Source organism: Vanellus vanellus (assembly GCF_965231255.1).
Source record: "Vanellus vanellus genome assembly, chromosome: 2".
In the NCBI taxonomy this organism is placed as follows: domain Eukaryota; kingdom Metazoa; phylum Chordata; class Aves; order Charadriiformes; family Charadriidae; genus Vanellus; species Vanellus vanellus.
In genome coordinates, this window is record NC_138906.1 from 50,127,242 (window position 1) to 50,141,262 (window position 14,021).

General features: G+C 41.1%; 1 protein-coding gene across 1 annotated transcript in view; it reads right to left on the reverse strand.

Moving 5' to 3' along the window:
• LOC309669258 (solute carrier family 12 member 7-like) overlaps nucleotides 1-13,580 on the reverse strand; it is a gene marked incomplete at its 5' end in the record, with an annotated part of 76,723 nt that extends 63,143 nt beyond the window's left edge. The window contains one exon of the mRNA XM_082479863.1: nucleotides 13,454-13,580. Within this exon, the coding sequence (XP_082335989.1) occupies nucleotides 13,454-13,580 (127 nt within the window). The remainder of the gene's footprint in view (nucleotides 1-13,453) is intronic.
• Nucleotides 13,581-14,021: the final 441 nt, after the last annotated feature.

The following is a 14,021-nucleotide window of genomic DNA, read 5'->3' on the forward strand; positions in this document are numbered from 1 at the left end:
CACCTGTTGACGTGACATTCATTCCACCCAACATAAGGTGATCAAAGCCTAAGGTCTATAAATAAATCTGTTTCTTCCCCCCCATATATACCTTAAAATTCTTATTACTATTTTTGATTTGCTATGGAACGTTCACACAACACAACTGTGTGCTTAATGATGGACCAGTAGGCAAATTAAAGCCATAACTAACGTACCTAGAAGCCTGTCTGTGTTGATGGGACATGCAAGAATTCCTACTCTTGATTTCTACAGATATTCAAGCACTGTGATGGGCGTAGCTATATTTACGTGAAAACTAGATACACCAAATTACACATTCTTTTACACGAGATATACAGCTACAAGCAGAGGAAGTAGTCTCAAGTTTGGGAGGTAATATTCGGAGTGTTCACGCAGATGATCGCAACGTGCACTCCCATACACCCCAGTCGCCAATGCAGCAAAACCCAAACAAGTTATCACAAACCATCCCAGAGTCGTGCTAGCCTCAAGTTTAGAACTGCCAATGCCATCAAATGATTTCTCATTAACATTTCCACACACCAAAGAAAAAACTTATGACAGAAATATATCTGCATATCATAATTCAAAGTGTTGGTCATAGATGCAAAAGACTTTGTTCAAACTCATATTCCTCAGAAGTTTCAGAGCAGTGATCCTCACAAACACTGACAGGTAGGATACTTCAAGGTATGTGACCAGTTAATTTCTAAGCTGATCCAAATCTATCAATTTTACACAGTGTAAAACAGAACCCAACAGTATAGCTTAAGCAGACACCTTTGCCACTGAAGAGATGTCCCTCTCACACTTACTACTTACCCAATTTTGCCCCTGTATCACACTGTTCCTCACACAAATATATGTAAATTCATTAAATTTTGTTATATAATAAATACAACAGTGGTGTATGCTTAATGTTGAGTTGGGAGGGAGTTGGTTTGCTTTTGTTTTTATTCTTGCTGCTACTTTTAATCCAGCCAAATTTGTGTTTACTACACAAATGCTTGTGCTGTGACTAGAGACACCATCAATGTAGGAATGAGCGATCAGTGCATGCAAAACCACTTCCTTAGCACTGATGCCAATATTACAAAATCATAGAACTACAGTGGTTGGTTTTCCCTCTCCTCCCCAAATCAAGAGTTAGAGTATGAAAAGAAACATGCCACAGGTGTCTTGTCTTAGGGAAAGTGGCAGGGCAGGGCATAAGGTAAAAGGAAATGATCAAGTGATCCTAAATTTGCACTAGGATACCTGTTCAAGAGATTAAGGCCAAAAATATTAGAACATTTAATCTGATTTCCTGTCTTTCCACAGGTTGCAGAATTTCATTTCTGCATTAGGCCTTTTTCTGCATAACTCTGAAAAAAACATACTGAGATTTGACCAGTGTCTCTCGATGTTTTTAGAACTGAAATAACAAAAAAAGGCTATAAATTTAAAAACACTTACCAATTTATAAAAATTTTTATTTTTCATCAATGGAAAATTTTGAAATTGATTTTATTTCTATTTAAATTTGGCTCTTTTCAAACTTCTAGCTGTAACATCCTAGTACAACTTCCAAATTCAACCACTCACTTAGGATTTTCTATCTGTGAAGGTAACTATACTTATCAAATGATCTCAAGCTTTCTTTTGAAAAACTGAAAGACTTAAGTTCATAAAACATTTTCTTAAACTTTAATCACTTTTGTGGCAACATTCTCTCCAGCATAAGCTATGCCAAAAAAAAAAAAAAAACCACTTGATTTTTAAAGTACAGCCTTTTAACACTAGTCACAATCATGCTATTTACAGAAGTATAATCATCACCTCTCTACTTCAAGGATCACGCTAGCCCTCTTTACCACAGCATTAAACCAAGCTCATACTGTTTTATTCCAGTCTGACCCCTAAATCCTTTCCAGATTCACTGCTTCCTTGCTGTCCCACACTGTCTCTCATTATTGTTCACATTCAAAAAAATGTTATTTGTCTTTGTATTCAAACACATTTTGTCCAAAAAATCAAGCATCTGTCTCCTGTCATGTAAGAGTTTAATACCTATCTGAGAAATAAAAGCAGATTCTTTTTATATGGCAAAGAATACCAGTGGTGTTTGAAGAAGTGAGAATGATCTACACTTTTGAACCACATGGCCTCATATAAGATAGCTTGGCTATGACAAGGTATAGCTGTACTAAACAAGTACCTGTGTAAAACTAAAGTTTTGCTTCCCACTAGAAATTTCTGACTTTATATGCTACTGTCCAAACCAGAACACAGTTGAAGAATAATACTTCACAGAAAATTCCTAACCTTTCATAGTTTCCAAAGGGCAACTCTTAATCACAGTCCATGTAACTTGAAAGCTCCAGGTAGCGAGATACAGGTGAAAAATAATGTTTTTTAAATAAAAACTATGGTAACATTTTCATTAAGTTAGTATTCTGTCACATTAAGAACAAACCACTACAAACTAAGAATATGAAGAGGAGATCCTGTTTGCACAAGTGTAAACAAGCATTTACTGTTAATGTAAATAAATGTCAAGGCAAAAATACAAAGTTTAAAAGTCACTAGAACTGACGTATAGAAGTGTCATGTCCAAGACAGCTGCCTGTGGCAAAAACTGTAATTCTATCTTCTCTATCATGCGTATTTACTTCCTATAGGTCCAAATTTTTGATTGGCAACTAAACAGAACTGAATCTTAAAGATTTTATTTCTTACCACTCCTACTGCAAAATAATATGGAAGTATTCTTCAAAGCTCTAACATAAACTCAAGTTTTCAAAAGCCACTACTTTGCTTTAGTTCAAATTATGAAAAGGCATCAATAATCTTGTTTGAACACATCTTGCCTCTGAATTTTTGCATCAGATGGGGTTTAAGAATTCAGTGCAATCTACTTCAAAGTTGCCAGTTATTGAGGTTTTTTTTTTTTTAGTAACGAAATGTCTAAATATATTTATTATATCACCAATTCTTGCATTATTTTTATCAATGACTAGCACAATTTATGTAAGTTATCTTGAAAAGCAGAACAAGGTGTACTTAAGGTCTTTGTAAACCCCTTTACATAATATTCTAATACTACATCCATCACTGACCTTAACATCACCAAATTTTAGTTTTTCTTTACTTAAGCTACTACTATGATCAAGCACAGCCTACTTCTAATGAAAACACACTGCAAAATCTATATTATAAAGAATTTATAAAGATCTGAAAGAACAGAACCTGCTATTTCAGTAAGAGTCATTAGAATCACGGTATTGTCTTTCAAAGGGACTCACTTGGATTCGGCCCACTTTCTTCATAATCTTGTTCGCTCATGATTCAGGAAAAGTCAAGTTATTTCCCTCTGATGATTCTTCATGCATCAAGAATTGAAACAGGAAACTGACAGTTGCTTCCTCCCAGCTTTGTGTAAGACCTCAAATCCTGTTTCTTACTAGTATTGGATTAATGCTGAAACAAGTCATTAAGACTTCATGCAATGTGAAGGATGCATACAACACAGCCAAACTACATGACAGTCACAGAACTCTGTAAAGATAATTAAGCTGGAGGATTTCCGTCAGCAATAAACACCATGCTTAGTGAAACAGGCAGGGTTAAGTTATTAAAACGTCCTACATCTTCCCCTAATAATAAATACATTTAAAGTTTTCTTTAAAATACTTCCACTAAGCAAACCATCATACACCAGCAACAAGTAATATCAACCTATTCCAAAGATCTACTATTAAAAAAGCCAGTTTTGTGCGTCAAGTACATGTTAGCAGATCTTAAGCAAGTTAACCACAAACGTAGTTGCTAAACATTCATTTTATGCAGAAAGACCTTGAATTAATTATACTTAAGATGTAGCAGATAAAAAAAACACTTTAAAATCTAATTCTAGTAACTTTGCAAGCACTCGTTTTTAAAAACAAGTATTTTGAAATTAAAGGGGTCCTCTAAGACTGCCCACATAATTTGTTAATTCTCTTTCAAATTATATATATCACTGTTTCCTAGTTTATGCATTAATCTATTTCACATATTCTATACCAGCCTTAAACAACTCCATACAAACAGTTGCAATGCTATTAAATGAATGTTACTGCTTAGAATGGACTAGTTCCTGTGATCAAATCTTTGAATCACATCCAAAATAAACTTTTCTCTGTTATCCTAACACCTATGCCACAAGCACGGTCAACTGTGGAAAGGCTGAAAGGGTTGAAGGCTCCTTCCAAGCCCATTTCCCAAACTTCCTCCTTCCTAGAACCAGCTCTAGTACTCACTAGGCCCCTAAAAGATCTGCTTTAGCCCGCTGATGCTGCAAAAAGCCTGCCTCCTGTACCTCACCATTTTGATTTTTTTTTTTTCCTCCAGCAACAGCTTCTTGTTCCTCACTAGCAAAATAAAGCAGCTTGTGCAAGTCCTCAGCAGATGCTCCACAAAACACGAAAGGCCAGTAGAGGGCTAGAGATAGGACTGGTCACTAATCAATGGCAGCAAGATATTGTTTGCACACCCTTTCCTGGTGAGTTTCTATCAGGACAGTTCTATGGGTAACAAAGTAAAGTTCTGACCTATTTTCCAGGATGTTCTAAACTTTCCTTTCTGAAGCTAGAAGAAAAATATGCAAGCTTCCAATTCTTCAAGACTGGAATTAATCTGCTAAAAGGTTTTATTCTCTTCAAAAAGTAAGCTTGTGGGAAGATGCTTTTAATTATAAGAAGTTTCAAACTTAAGTGTGCCTTCTCAGAAGGCAAGAAACAAGACAAGTTTTTCATTTCTTGTTCCAGAAAGAAAGGATTATTTTTTCCAGAAGTACATTAAGTTTTTATAAAAAAAATAAAAATCAATTTTTACAAAGCAGTTACCGCTCAATGTCTCACCTCCCAAAAGCTCCCAGAATGATTTCCTAAACAGATTGAATATTTTTGATTGCTATGAGTTAGCTAGAGGATACAGCTAATTAAGGTACCTAATTAAGAACGTTAGCTGGTGAAATCAGGAAGCAGCTAATACTGTCCAATTGACACAGACATTATTAAGCCATGCTTTCCTATAGTTCTGATTCAAGAGCCAAGTTATTGAGGTATCGTCTTTAAGTTTGTATACTGTTAGTTGCTCATTAATCCATTTCTGAAGATTACCATCAGACCTTGAGAAATAACTAGGTAACACTTTTGATGCCCTAAAACTAAAAGATGGCAATTTTGATGTTTGAGAAGCTGCCAAAGAAACAGTTACACGTCTTGTGAAGCAGGGTCAGGGCAGCATAGTAAGAACTTACTGTATTTACATACGATATCAGAAAGACTTTGGTTTTCATAGATTTCAAGTGGTGGGTTGCCCTTTGCTAGCCACCAGGGGCCCACCAAGCCTCCCTATCACTCCCCCTCCTCAACAGGACAGGGCAAGAAAATAAGATTAAATAGCTTGTGGGTCAAGAAAGTACAGCAAGATCACTCAGCAATTACCATCACAGGCAAAACAAACTCAACTTGAGAAAATTAATTTAATTAGCTGTCAATTAATAAGAGACTAGCATAATGAGAAATAAGAGCAAACCTAGAAACACATTCCCTTTCACCCCTCCCTTCTTCCCAGGCTCAACTTCACTCACAACTTGTCTACCTCCTTCCCCTGAGCAGCACAGGGGGTCAGGGAACAGGGGTTACAGTCAGTTCATTACATGCTGTCTGTACCACTCCTTCCTCCTCATGCTCTTCCGCTGTTCCAGCATGGGGGTCTACCCTTGAGAGACAGCCCTTCGTGACTTTCTCCAATATACTGTTCTTCCTATGGGCTGCAGTTCTTCAAGTACTGCTCCAGCATGGGTCCTTTTCATGGGATACCACCCTTCATGAATGGACTGCTTCAGCATGGGTGTCCTCATGGCATCACAGATCCTGCCAGAAAACCTGCTCCAGTATGGACTCCTCTCCATGGGCAACAGTTCCTGCCAGAAGCCTGATTCAGTGTGGGCTCTCCGCAGTTCAGTTTTCTTCAGGGCACATCCCACCTGCTCTGGCATGGGGTCCTCCATGCACTGCAGGGTGGATATTTGCTCCATGGGCTGCACGGGGACAACTTGCACCACATGGTCTTCACCACAGACTGCAAGGGAATCTCTGCTTCAGCACCCGTACCACCTCCTCCCCCTCCTTCTTCACTGATCTTGGTGCCTGCAGAATTGTTTCTTTGTTTCTTTTACACACTCTCACTCCTATCTCTTAACTGCTGTTGCACAGCTTTCTCCCCTCCCCACCCCCCTTTCTTACTAACATCTCAGTGGTGGGTCCATCTAGGAGCTGGCCTGTCTTGGAGCCGGCTGGAACTGGCTGTCTGACATAGGGACAGCTTCTGGCATCTTCTCACAGAAACCACCTCTGTAGCCCCCTTGCTACCAAAACCTTGCCACATATACATGGTGAAGTGCATTGTTTTTTTTTTTTCTTTCAGCAGGGAAGGAAAAAAAAACATTCACATTCGCTGCTGAGAACACCTTCTCCACTGAATTTGTTTTTGCTGTCACCACCACGTCAAAGGTGCAAATAGCCATGGAAAACATATTCCAAACCTGCTTTTATTAGCTTGGGGTAGGGGAAGTTAAACAGAAACCTGACAGGATAAGCTACACTACTAGCAGAACTAAAATTCTGCTAGTTACTGCCTGGACAGTTCACAAAGCCATGACACACAAATAATTGCAGTTATACAAATTATAGTCTGTACCAGAAATGTTCCTTGTTCAACTAGTACATTGAATTAAGTAGGAAAATAAATATATCTGATTATGCAAAAAAATACCGCATAAGCCACAAAAGGATTATGTGGGAAAAAAGAAAGTGGTAGGAGAATCCATTTAAACCAAGCAACACTTTTTTTTTTTTTTTTTAAAGGGAGGGAACCATCAAGCTTTAATATTTCTACTCAGATTCAGAAAATAAGCCCCCGTGATAACATTCTATAGTTCATTAGGCTAGAGAGCAAATAAAAATAGCGCTAATTGTTTGACTCCCCATGCTTTAGTGTCTATTTTTATGTAAAGCAATGACATAGTTCACAGATGCAGGAAAAATTAATCAGATTAGTGCTGCCAAAAGGGGCAGTCTTCTGTGTTGGGGTGAGGGTGGAATAACACTTGTTCTGCAATGAGCTGATTCAAGGAAATAAAGCCTCTTAAAACAACTTTTAGAGACAACTGATTTTCTATCATAGCTAGTTTCCTGTCAACTTGTTTCCCTAAAACAGTTCACAAGCAGTAGCACTGGAGAAAATATAAATAATTTTTTCCCCCCAGCAACAGCTAATAAGATCTGCTACACAGTAACAATCTGTATCCTTACCGAAGGCAGCCTTTACAATGCTTACCAGTGAGCTTTTAACACAATAACTGTCAACTTAAAATTATAAAATAACAAAACATTAGAAGCAAAGCTCTGTTCAGTGAAAAACAAACAGTGAAAAACACTTACACCAGAAGACCTTTATTCACTATATTACAATGGCTGTAAAAGTACTATCATCAAAAGAAAAACCAGTAATAAGAGACCAAAAATTCTCAATAATAGTGTTTTCATTACAGGATCAGAGAAGTTAAAATTATGAGGGTTGGTATCATTATATTTGATGTTACTTTCTCCTGAAATATTCTATTTTAAAAGTTGTTTTATGACTAGAATTATTTAGATTTAGCTCTTAAGAAATAAGCACAGTAAGAGACTGTTAGCATTTCTTTCATATGAAATTAACACAATGGAGTAAAAATAATAATTTGCTGTCCATTTCAAGCATTAAGATCCTCTCCTTCACAGAAAAGTTTGTGAAGTGTTATGTTCACAGTGTTGTTTTGACAACCACAACAGTCTAAAAGAAGTGTTTAAACAGTTACAAAATGCTAAGTGACTGCTTACTCCACAGTGAAGTTATTTAGTTTATTATCCTAACTCTGCCTCCTTTATTCACCCCCCATTTCCATGGGAGCTAACCATAGCTAACAGAAACACTTATATCGACAATGATACATGTAGCTATGTTAAACAGGGAAGCAATCAACTTGACCACCTCACAGAGCTGGGCACACATCAGGAGTTGACCTGGACAGCCAACAGCCCTCAGAGCAAAGAAAATCCCTGCGTGTAACTCCCATGCCTGTGATCAAACATCAGAAATGCATTTATCTACAACAGGAATAATATTTTCCATCCCAACATTGCATTATACAATATGACATTAGGGTGATGAGGGAGGAAAAATCAATGTGGCTTCTGTAAAGGGAGATTCTGTCTCACATGCGTAAGAGAGTTCTTTAAAAGAATCAACAAGTACGTGGATAACAGAAACCTAATTTATACAGTCTGCTGAGATCTCCAAAAGACTTATCATAGAATGGTTAGAGTTGGAAGGGACCTTGAAGATCATCTAGTTTAAATCCCCCTGCCATGGGCAGGGACACCTCCCACTAGACCAGGTTGATCAAAGCCCCATCCAGCCTGGCCTTAAACACCTCCAGGGATGGGGCCTCCACAACTTCCCTAGGCAATTTGTTCCAGTGCCTCACCACCCTCAGAGTGAAAAATTCCCAATATCTATTCTATATCTCCCCTCTTCTAGTTTGAAGTCATTACCCCTCATCCTATAACTACATGCCCTTGCAAAAAGTCCTTCCCCAGCTTTCTTGTAGGCCCCCTTCAGATACTGGAAGGCCACAATAAAGTCTCCCCAGAACCTTCTCTTCTCCAGGCTGAACAAACACAACTCTCTCAGCCTGTCATCATAGGAGAGGTGTTCCAGCCCTCTGATCATCTTCGTAGCCCTCCTCTGCACCCACGCCAGCAGGTCCATGTCCTTCTTGTGCTGAGGACTCCAAAGCTGGATGCAGTACTCTAGGTGGGGTCTCATGAGAGCAGTGTAGTGGGAAAGAATCACCTCCCTCAAGCTGTCGGCCATGCTTCTTTTGATGCAGCCCAGGATGCAGCTGGCTTTCTAGGCTGCGAGTGTACATTGCCATCTCAGGTTGAGCTTCTTTTGATGAAGTCCTTCTCTGAACATACTTAAGGAGATAGAGCACCATAGAATAAAAGAGAAGATATTAGATAAGCCATTGGTAAGAAAATAGAAGACACATATGGTCTAGTCTGAGAGATGGAAATGGTCACTGAAGTTCTGCTGGGACACATGTTGTTCCACACATTAATAAAAGACAGCGACAAAAATAAAAAGCATGAGATGATTAGAGATATGACTGTTTAAAACTATTTGAAGTTATTTAGGATAGTCAAGGCACAGGCCAACCGTGGAAAGCTACAGATCTCCAAGACTAAATGAATGTTAAACCAACAGGCAAAATTTGATGTAGAAATTTAAGAGCAGATATATACATACATACATGAAGGAAAACAATTCTAAACCAGTTGAGCTCCAACTGATCATTACCTCTCATAAATGGGATACTTTGGTTATGACTCTGTCATGAAAACACCAGTTCAATAATCACTTTTCAAACCACAGTCTGAACATCAGAAATGAAAACGGAAAACAGTATATGATAGACAAAGCGGGGGGGGGGGGGGGACGACGACAGGCAGACCCAAAACCCACAAACCACTGTTTGTTCACAACTTGATTATCATGCACAATTCTGGAACTTCTCCAATTTCAAACTGGACAGAAGTGGAAAAAGTTCAGAGAAAGACAGAAAGTGGAACAATAAATATGCAATAGTTTCCACAGGAAGAATGACTAATGAACAAGTAAGAGCCTTCAGTTTGGAAAAAAAAGGTGATTAAGAGTTAAGATGGGACAAGGTTTATAGAAATCTCGAATGATCTGGAGAGGGACACGCACATACCTGCCTCAAGAATAGCATTTTATAGAAATTCACAGCATTTGTGCTTCCATAATTATGTGATGACTTCTTGGTAGATGACCAGGTTTGTCATTGATATTTCTTGTCTTCAATTTAAAAAGATTTTGTAGGACTTAGTTCTCATATTGGTTTCTAAATTAGACATTGTTGTGGCTAGGTAAATAATACTATAGGATGCTAAAAATACTAGTTATGCTTTGAAACACCTGACATGCAGAACTACTAATGAAAGAGATTGGATCAACTTTACAAAGTTTTGACAGGTCTATCTAATAGACAGTCACTACTGATACATGCGAAGAAAACAAACAAAAAACCCAACACAAATCAAAGCCAGAATTTCTCATGAAACTTCATCCATTACTGCTACAACAGACTCCTATTTCCTCTTCTTCTTCAACCAGTTACTATTTCCTGACTAGCCTTCCCTTGTAGTGCACTATAAACACATAGACACAGACACATGCTTCTGCACAGGCACATATGCTTTCTGCTACTTTGTGCATTATTTGAGTCAGCAGGCTCCTACCCTCAACTGTGTTGTTCAATCCAAGCATTAACTTCCACTCTACGGCCCTACTCTTCCCAAGTACTACTTTGGCCAGTGCTATAATCCAGCCAAATAGCCACTCGCCCAAGTCTTCCCCTCCTTCACACATGTGAGGCCATCACATAACTGAGAAAATACATCATTTCAGATGATTATGAAGGACTGAAGAGCAAAGCATAAGAACATTCCAGTTTACTTCATTATCACATAGATGAGTATCAGATAAGAAAGCGTGAAAGAAGATAAATGCACACAATAATTGATAAGTGCCTTGCTAATAAGATACCAGAACTACTTTAGTGGTGATCTAATGGCTAAACAGCATACAGCCAACATCCCTCAAAAAAAGTGTTGTGGGTTTGGTGGTTGGTTTTGTGTTGTTGGGGTGGTTTTTTTTCGTTGGTTTGGTTTTTTCGTTCAGTTGGGGTTTGTTTTTTAAGCCAGACAATTCAATCAAAACTGCTAAAGTTATAGATTCCTGAACAATTGGAACAATATTACATAGAGCTATATAGGCTAAGGGTGAGCCAAAGGGGTAGCTCACATTTTTTAAAAAAAAAAAAAAAAGGAACACTTCCATCCCTCCTTTCAGCTTCACTCCCCTCCCACCTTGACACAACTCTAGCCATTCTCATGCTTTTTGGAGCACTCACTCACCTCAACTCCAAAACAGGGGAAGCATATTTTTCCCTCAGCAGGAGTTTAGTTTTCTGCCAGTTTAGGACATTCAACCAGGCCAGTGAAGTGTCTGATGAGCACCAAGGTCAAGTGCAGGAAAACAGAAGGGAACCCAGGGATGTGGAGAAGGGCAGGAAATGAAGCATTTACTCCCTAGCCTTTTTCTCAAGGCAGCAGGCAGCAGACGGGTTTAACTACAACAGCCCTTAGCTGTACTAATATTTTAGAATTCTTCAAAGTTTTCAGAAAAATTAGTCAATGAGAATTATTTGATTACACAGCATTAACTTATGAATTTTATTTAGGTTTACATACCACAAACATCCACATAATACCTGAGGCAACATTAAGTACGCTGTTCACTTCCCAAACCTTTGCATCCAAGTATAGCATTTACTCTCCTAATGAAGTCAGAGCTCTCTGACCATATCTTGTTTACAAGTCAATGCCTTCTCTTTTTAGCGTTTTCCTCTCTACTCCCTATTTCCCAGGTACATTAACAGGAGAAGTCATACCTAAATTCACCTGCTCAAGTGATATAGATGTAGAACTGTAGACAAACATTTTGCAAACATAACTGCTAGTCCATACAAATTCTACTTAAATGCACAAAGAATTATTTTTTTTTTTTTAGTGACAACCCTAAAGGTTAGAAATAAGCCATGACAGGAGTGCCAGTTCCACTCTTTCCCTCACCTTCCCAAGATTTCCAGATGTTCAAGCCTTCCAGATGCTACATATGGTCTAACAACTCCTGTCTAACTATGCCTGAATGTATTTTCAGTATTTTGAGATGCCATCTGACCAAACACAATATTCCATGCCTTTCTGACTAGCTCTTCTACCATACGGTAGACTACGCAAACAGATTAATGCTGTGCTGCTGTCATCCATCCAGTACAGGAAACAAACTGTTGCCACAGTTTATACTATTTTGGTTTTTCTATTCCATTTAACTTAGGGGCGGGGGGGGGGGGGGGGGGGGGGGGAGTGGCAGTTATAGCATTTGCTCACTGTTTGAATATACAAAGGAAATGCAACTACATGTAGTATACATCTTTTACAGGTAGGTCGGGGTTTGAGGGGAGAAAGCTCTGGGAGAAAACAACCCAACTTTGTCAGCTTGGTGTTTTACTGGATCATCTTCCTAAAGAATCTTTATGCAAAAAGAAATTAAAATAATGTAAATATATTAAGTTTGTCGAATATCTGTTTTCATCTCTTTACATTCACTTCCCACATCACATGGTATTAGCCTTATTTAACTGTGATCTACACCACAAAAAGGAGAAGCCGCCATTATGAGGAATTGCCTTTTACAAAAACCCATCTTTTCACCCGTGATCATCTAACATCGAAAAAAAACCCAAACCATTAAGAATTAGTATTGATTGTAACACAGTGTCCAAAATCACGTGCAAGATCCAACTAGCTCTCAGAGTGCTAGCAATGACTCAAGCACCATACTTGGTATTGCCGCTGCAACACGCTTCAGAAAGAGGAAGCGTTAAGGGCTTCTACGCCAAGGGAAGAAAAAGTTATCACTTCCCTAGCAATGCCTTATCATCTGAGTGACAAAAGCACTCATTTCCCCACGACCGCTTGCAGATAAATACTGGTCCCGCTGCAGAAGAAGCTGCCCTTGACCAGACCCTCAGTCACGATGCCCGAGCTTCACCTCAGGTTTGATTCTGCTCCCCCAGGCAACTTCAGGGGCGAGGCCTAGCAGGAGGCAAGACTCCTAACTCCACGCCACCAGGTAGCAAACACCTACTTAACCGAAGACACCATCGCTGGTGCAAAAGTACGTGGCTGGACAAACACCTGGAGCAAACCAGGTAAGACTGTGCTCTTCTCCACGGTCTGAATTAGAGCTCTCCTCCCTCTCTCTCTAGTGAGCTCCAGCAGGACTTGGCTTTTACGCCTGCCTGTTGAACTGCCGGAGGCACAGGTTACTCCCACTCCCTCTTGCAAGCGGGAGGCAAACTGACCACCCCACGCTGCCCCGGGAGGGCACCGCGCCCGCCTCCGGGCTGCTCCGCTCCGTCGGCCGGAGCCGCCAGGGAGCACTTCCTCCTTTCGGCCAGCGGCGACGGCTGACGGAAACAAAGAGAAACAAGCTCTCAGCCACCCCAGGCGCCGGACTTCGGCCCTCTCCCGGGGCGCACTTCTTCACCTAGACAGGTAGCCCCGGCACCGCCCGCTACGGAGAGGCGATGCGGCCCCTCCACAGGTTACAGGGGCCCTCCGGCGGAGAGCCGGTCCGCTCCACGCGGCAACCCCGCTCCCCTGCGCACAAAGCGCCAGCGCTGTCCCCAGGCGCCGCCCCCCGGCACATCCCCGCTCCCCCCCTCTCTCACCGGAGCCCCGGTCCCTCTCGTCGTCGTTGTCTTCTTCTTTTTCCTCCTGCCGCAGCACATCCCGCTCTGCCCGTCCCCGCTCCTCGCCCTGCGCCTCCACCGGCACCACCGTGAAGCTGGTCGGCATGGCGCAGACAGCCCCGGGACCCGCTGGCGCCTCCTCCTAGGGCAGCGGGCAAGGTAAACCGGGCACTGCCGCCTCCCTCACGTGAGAGCCATTTCCTCACGCAGCAGGGGGCGGTGGCTCGGTGCCGGCCCCCGCCCTCTCCAGCCCCCGCCCCCTCACCGCCTGACTGACGGCGCCGCGGCCGCAGCTCCGAAGTGAGAGGCGAGGGCGCGGGCGGCGGCCTCTCCGGGGGCGAGGAGGAGGAGGAGGAGGAGGAGGAGAAAGGGGAGGGGAGGGGAGGGGAGGGGAGGGGAGGGGAGGGGAGGGGAGGGAAGCTATGACTAGCTCTGATTTACATACATGCAACTTCTCAGCTGGGAACCGAGACAGGCCGGTGGGAGGTTTTGCTCCTGGGAGAGGAGAGGAGAGCTGTTTGCCACGAGTCGAGCTAGTGCCGTTGGG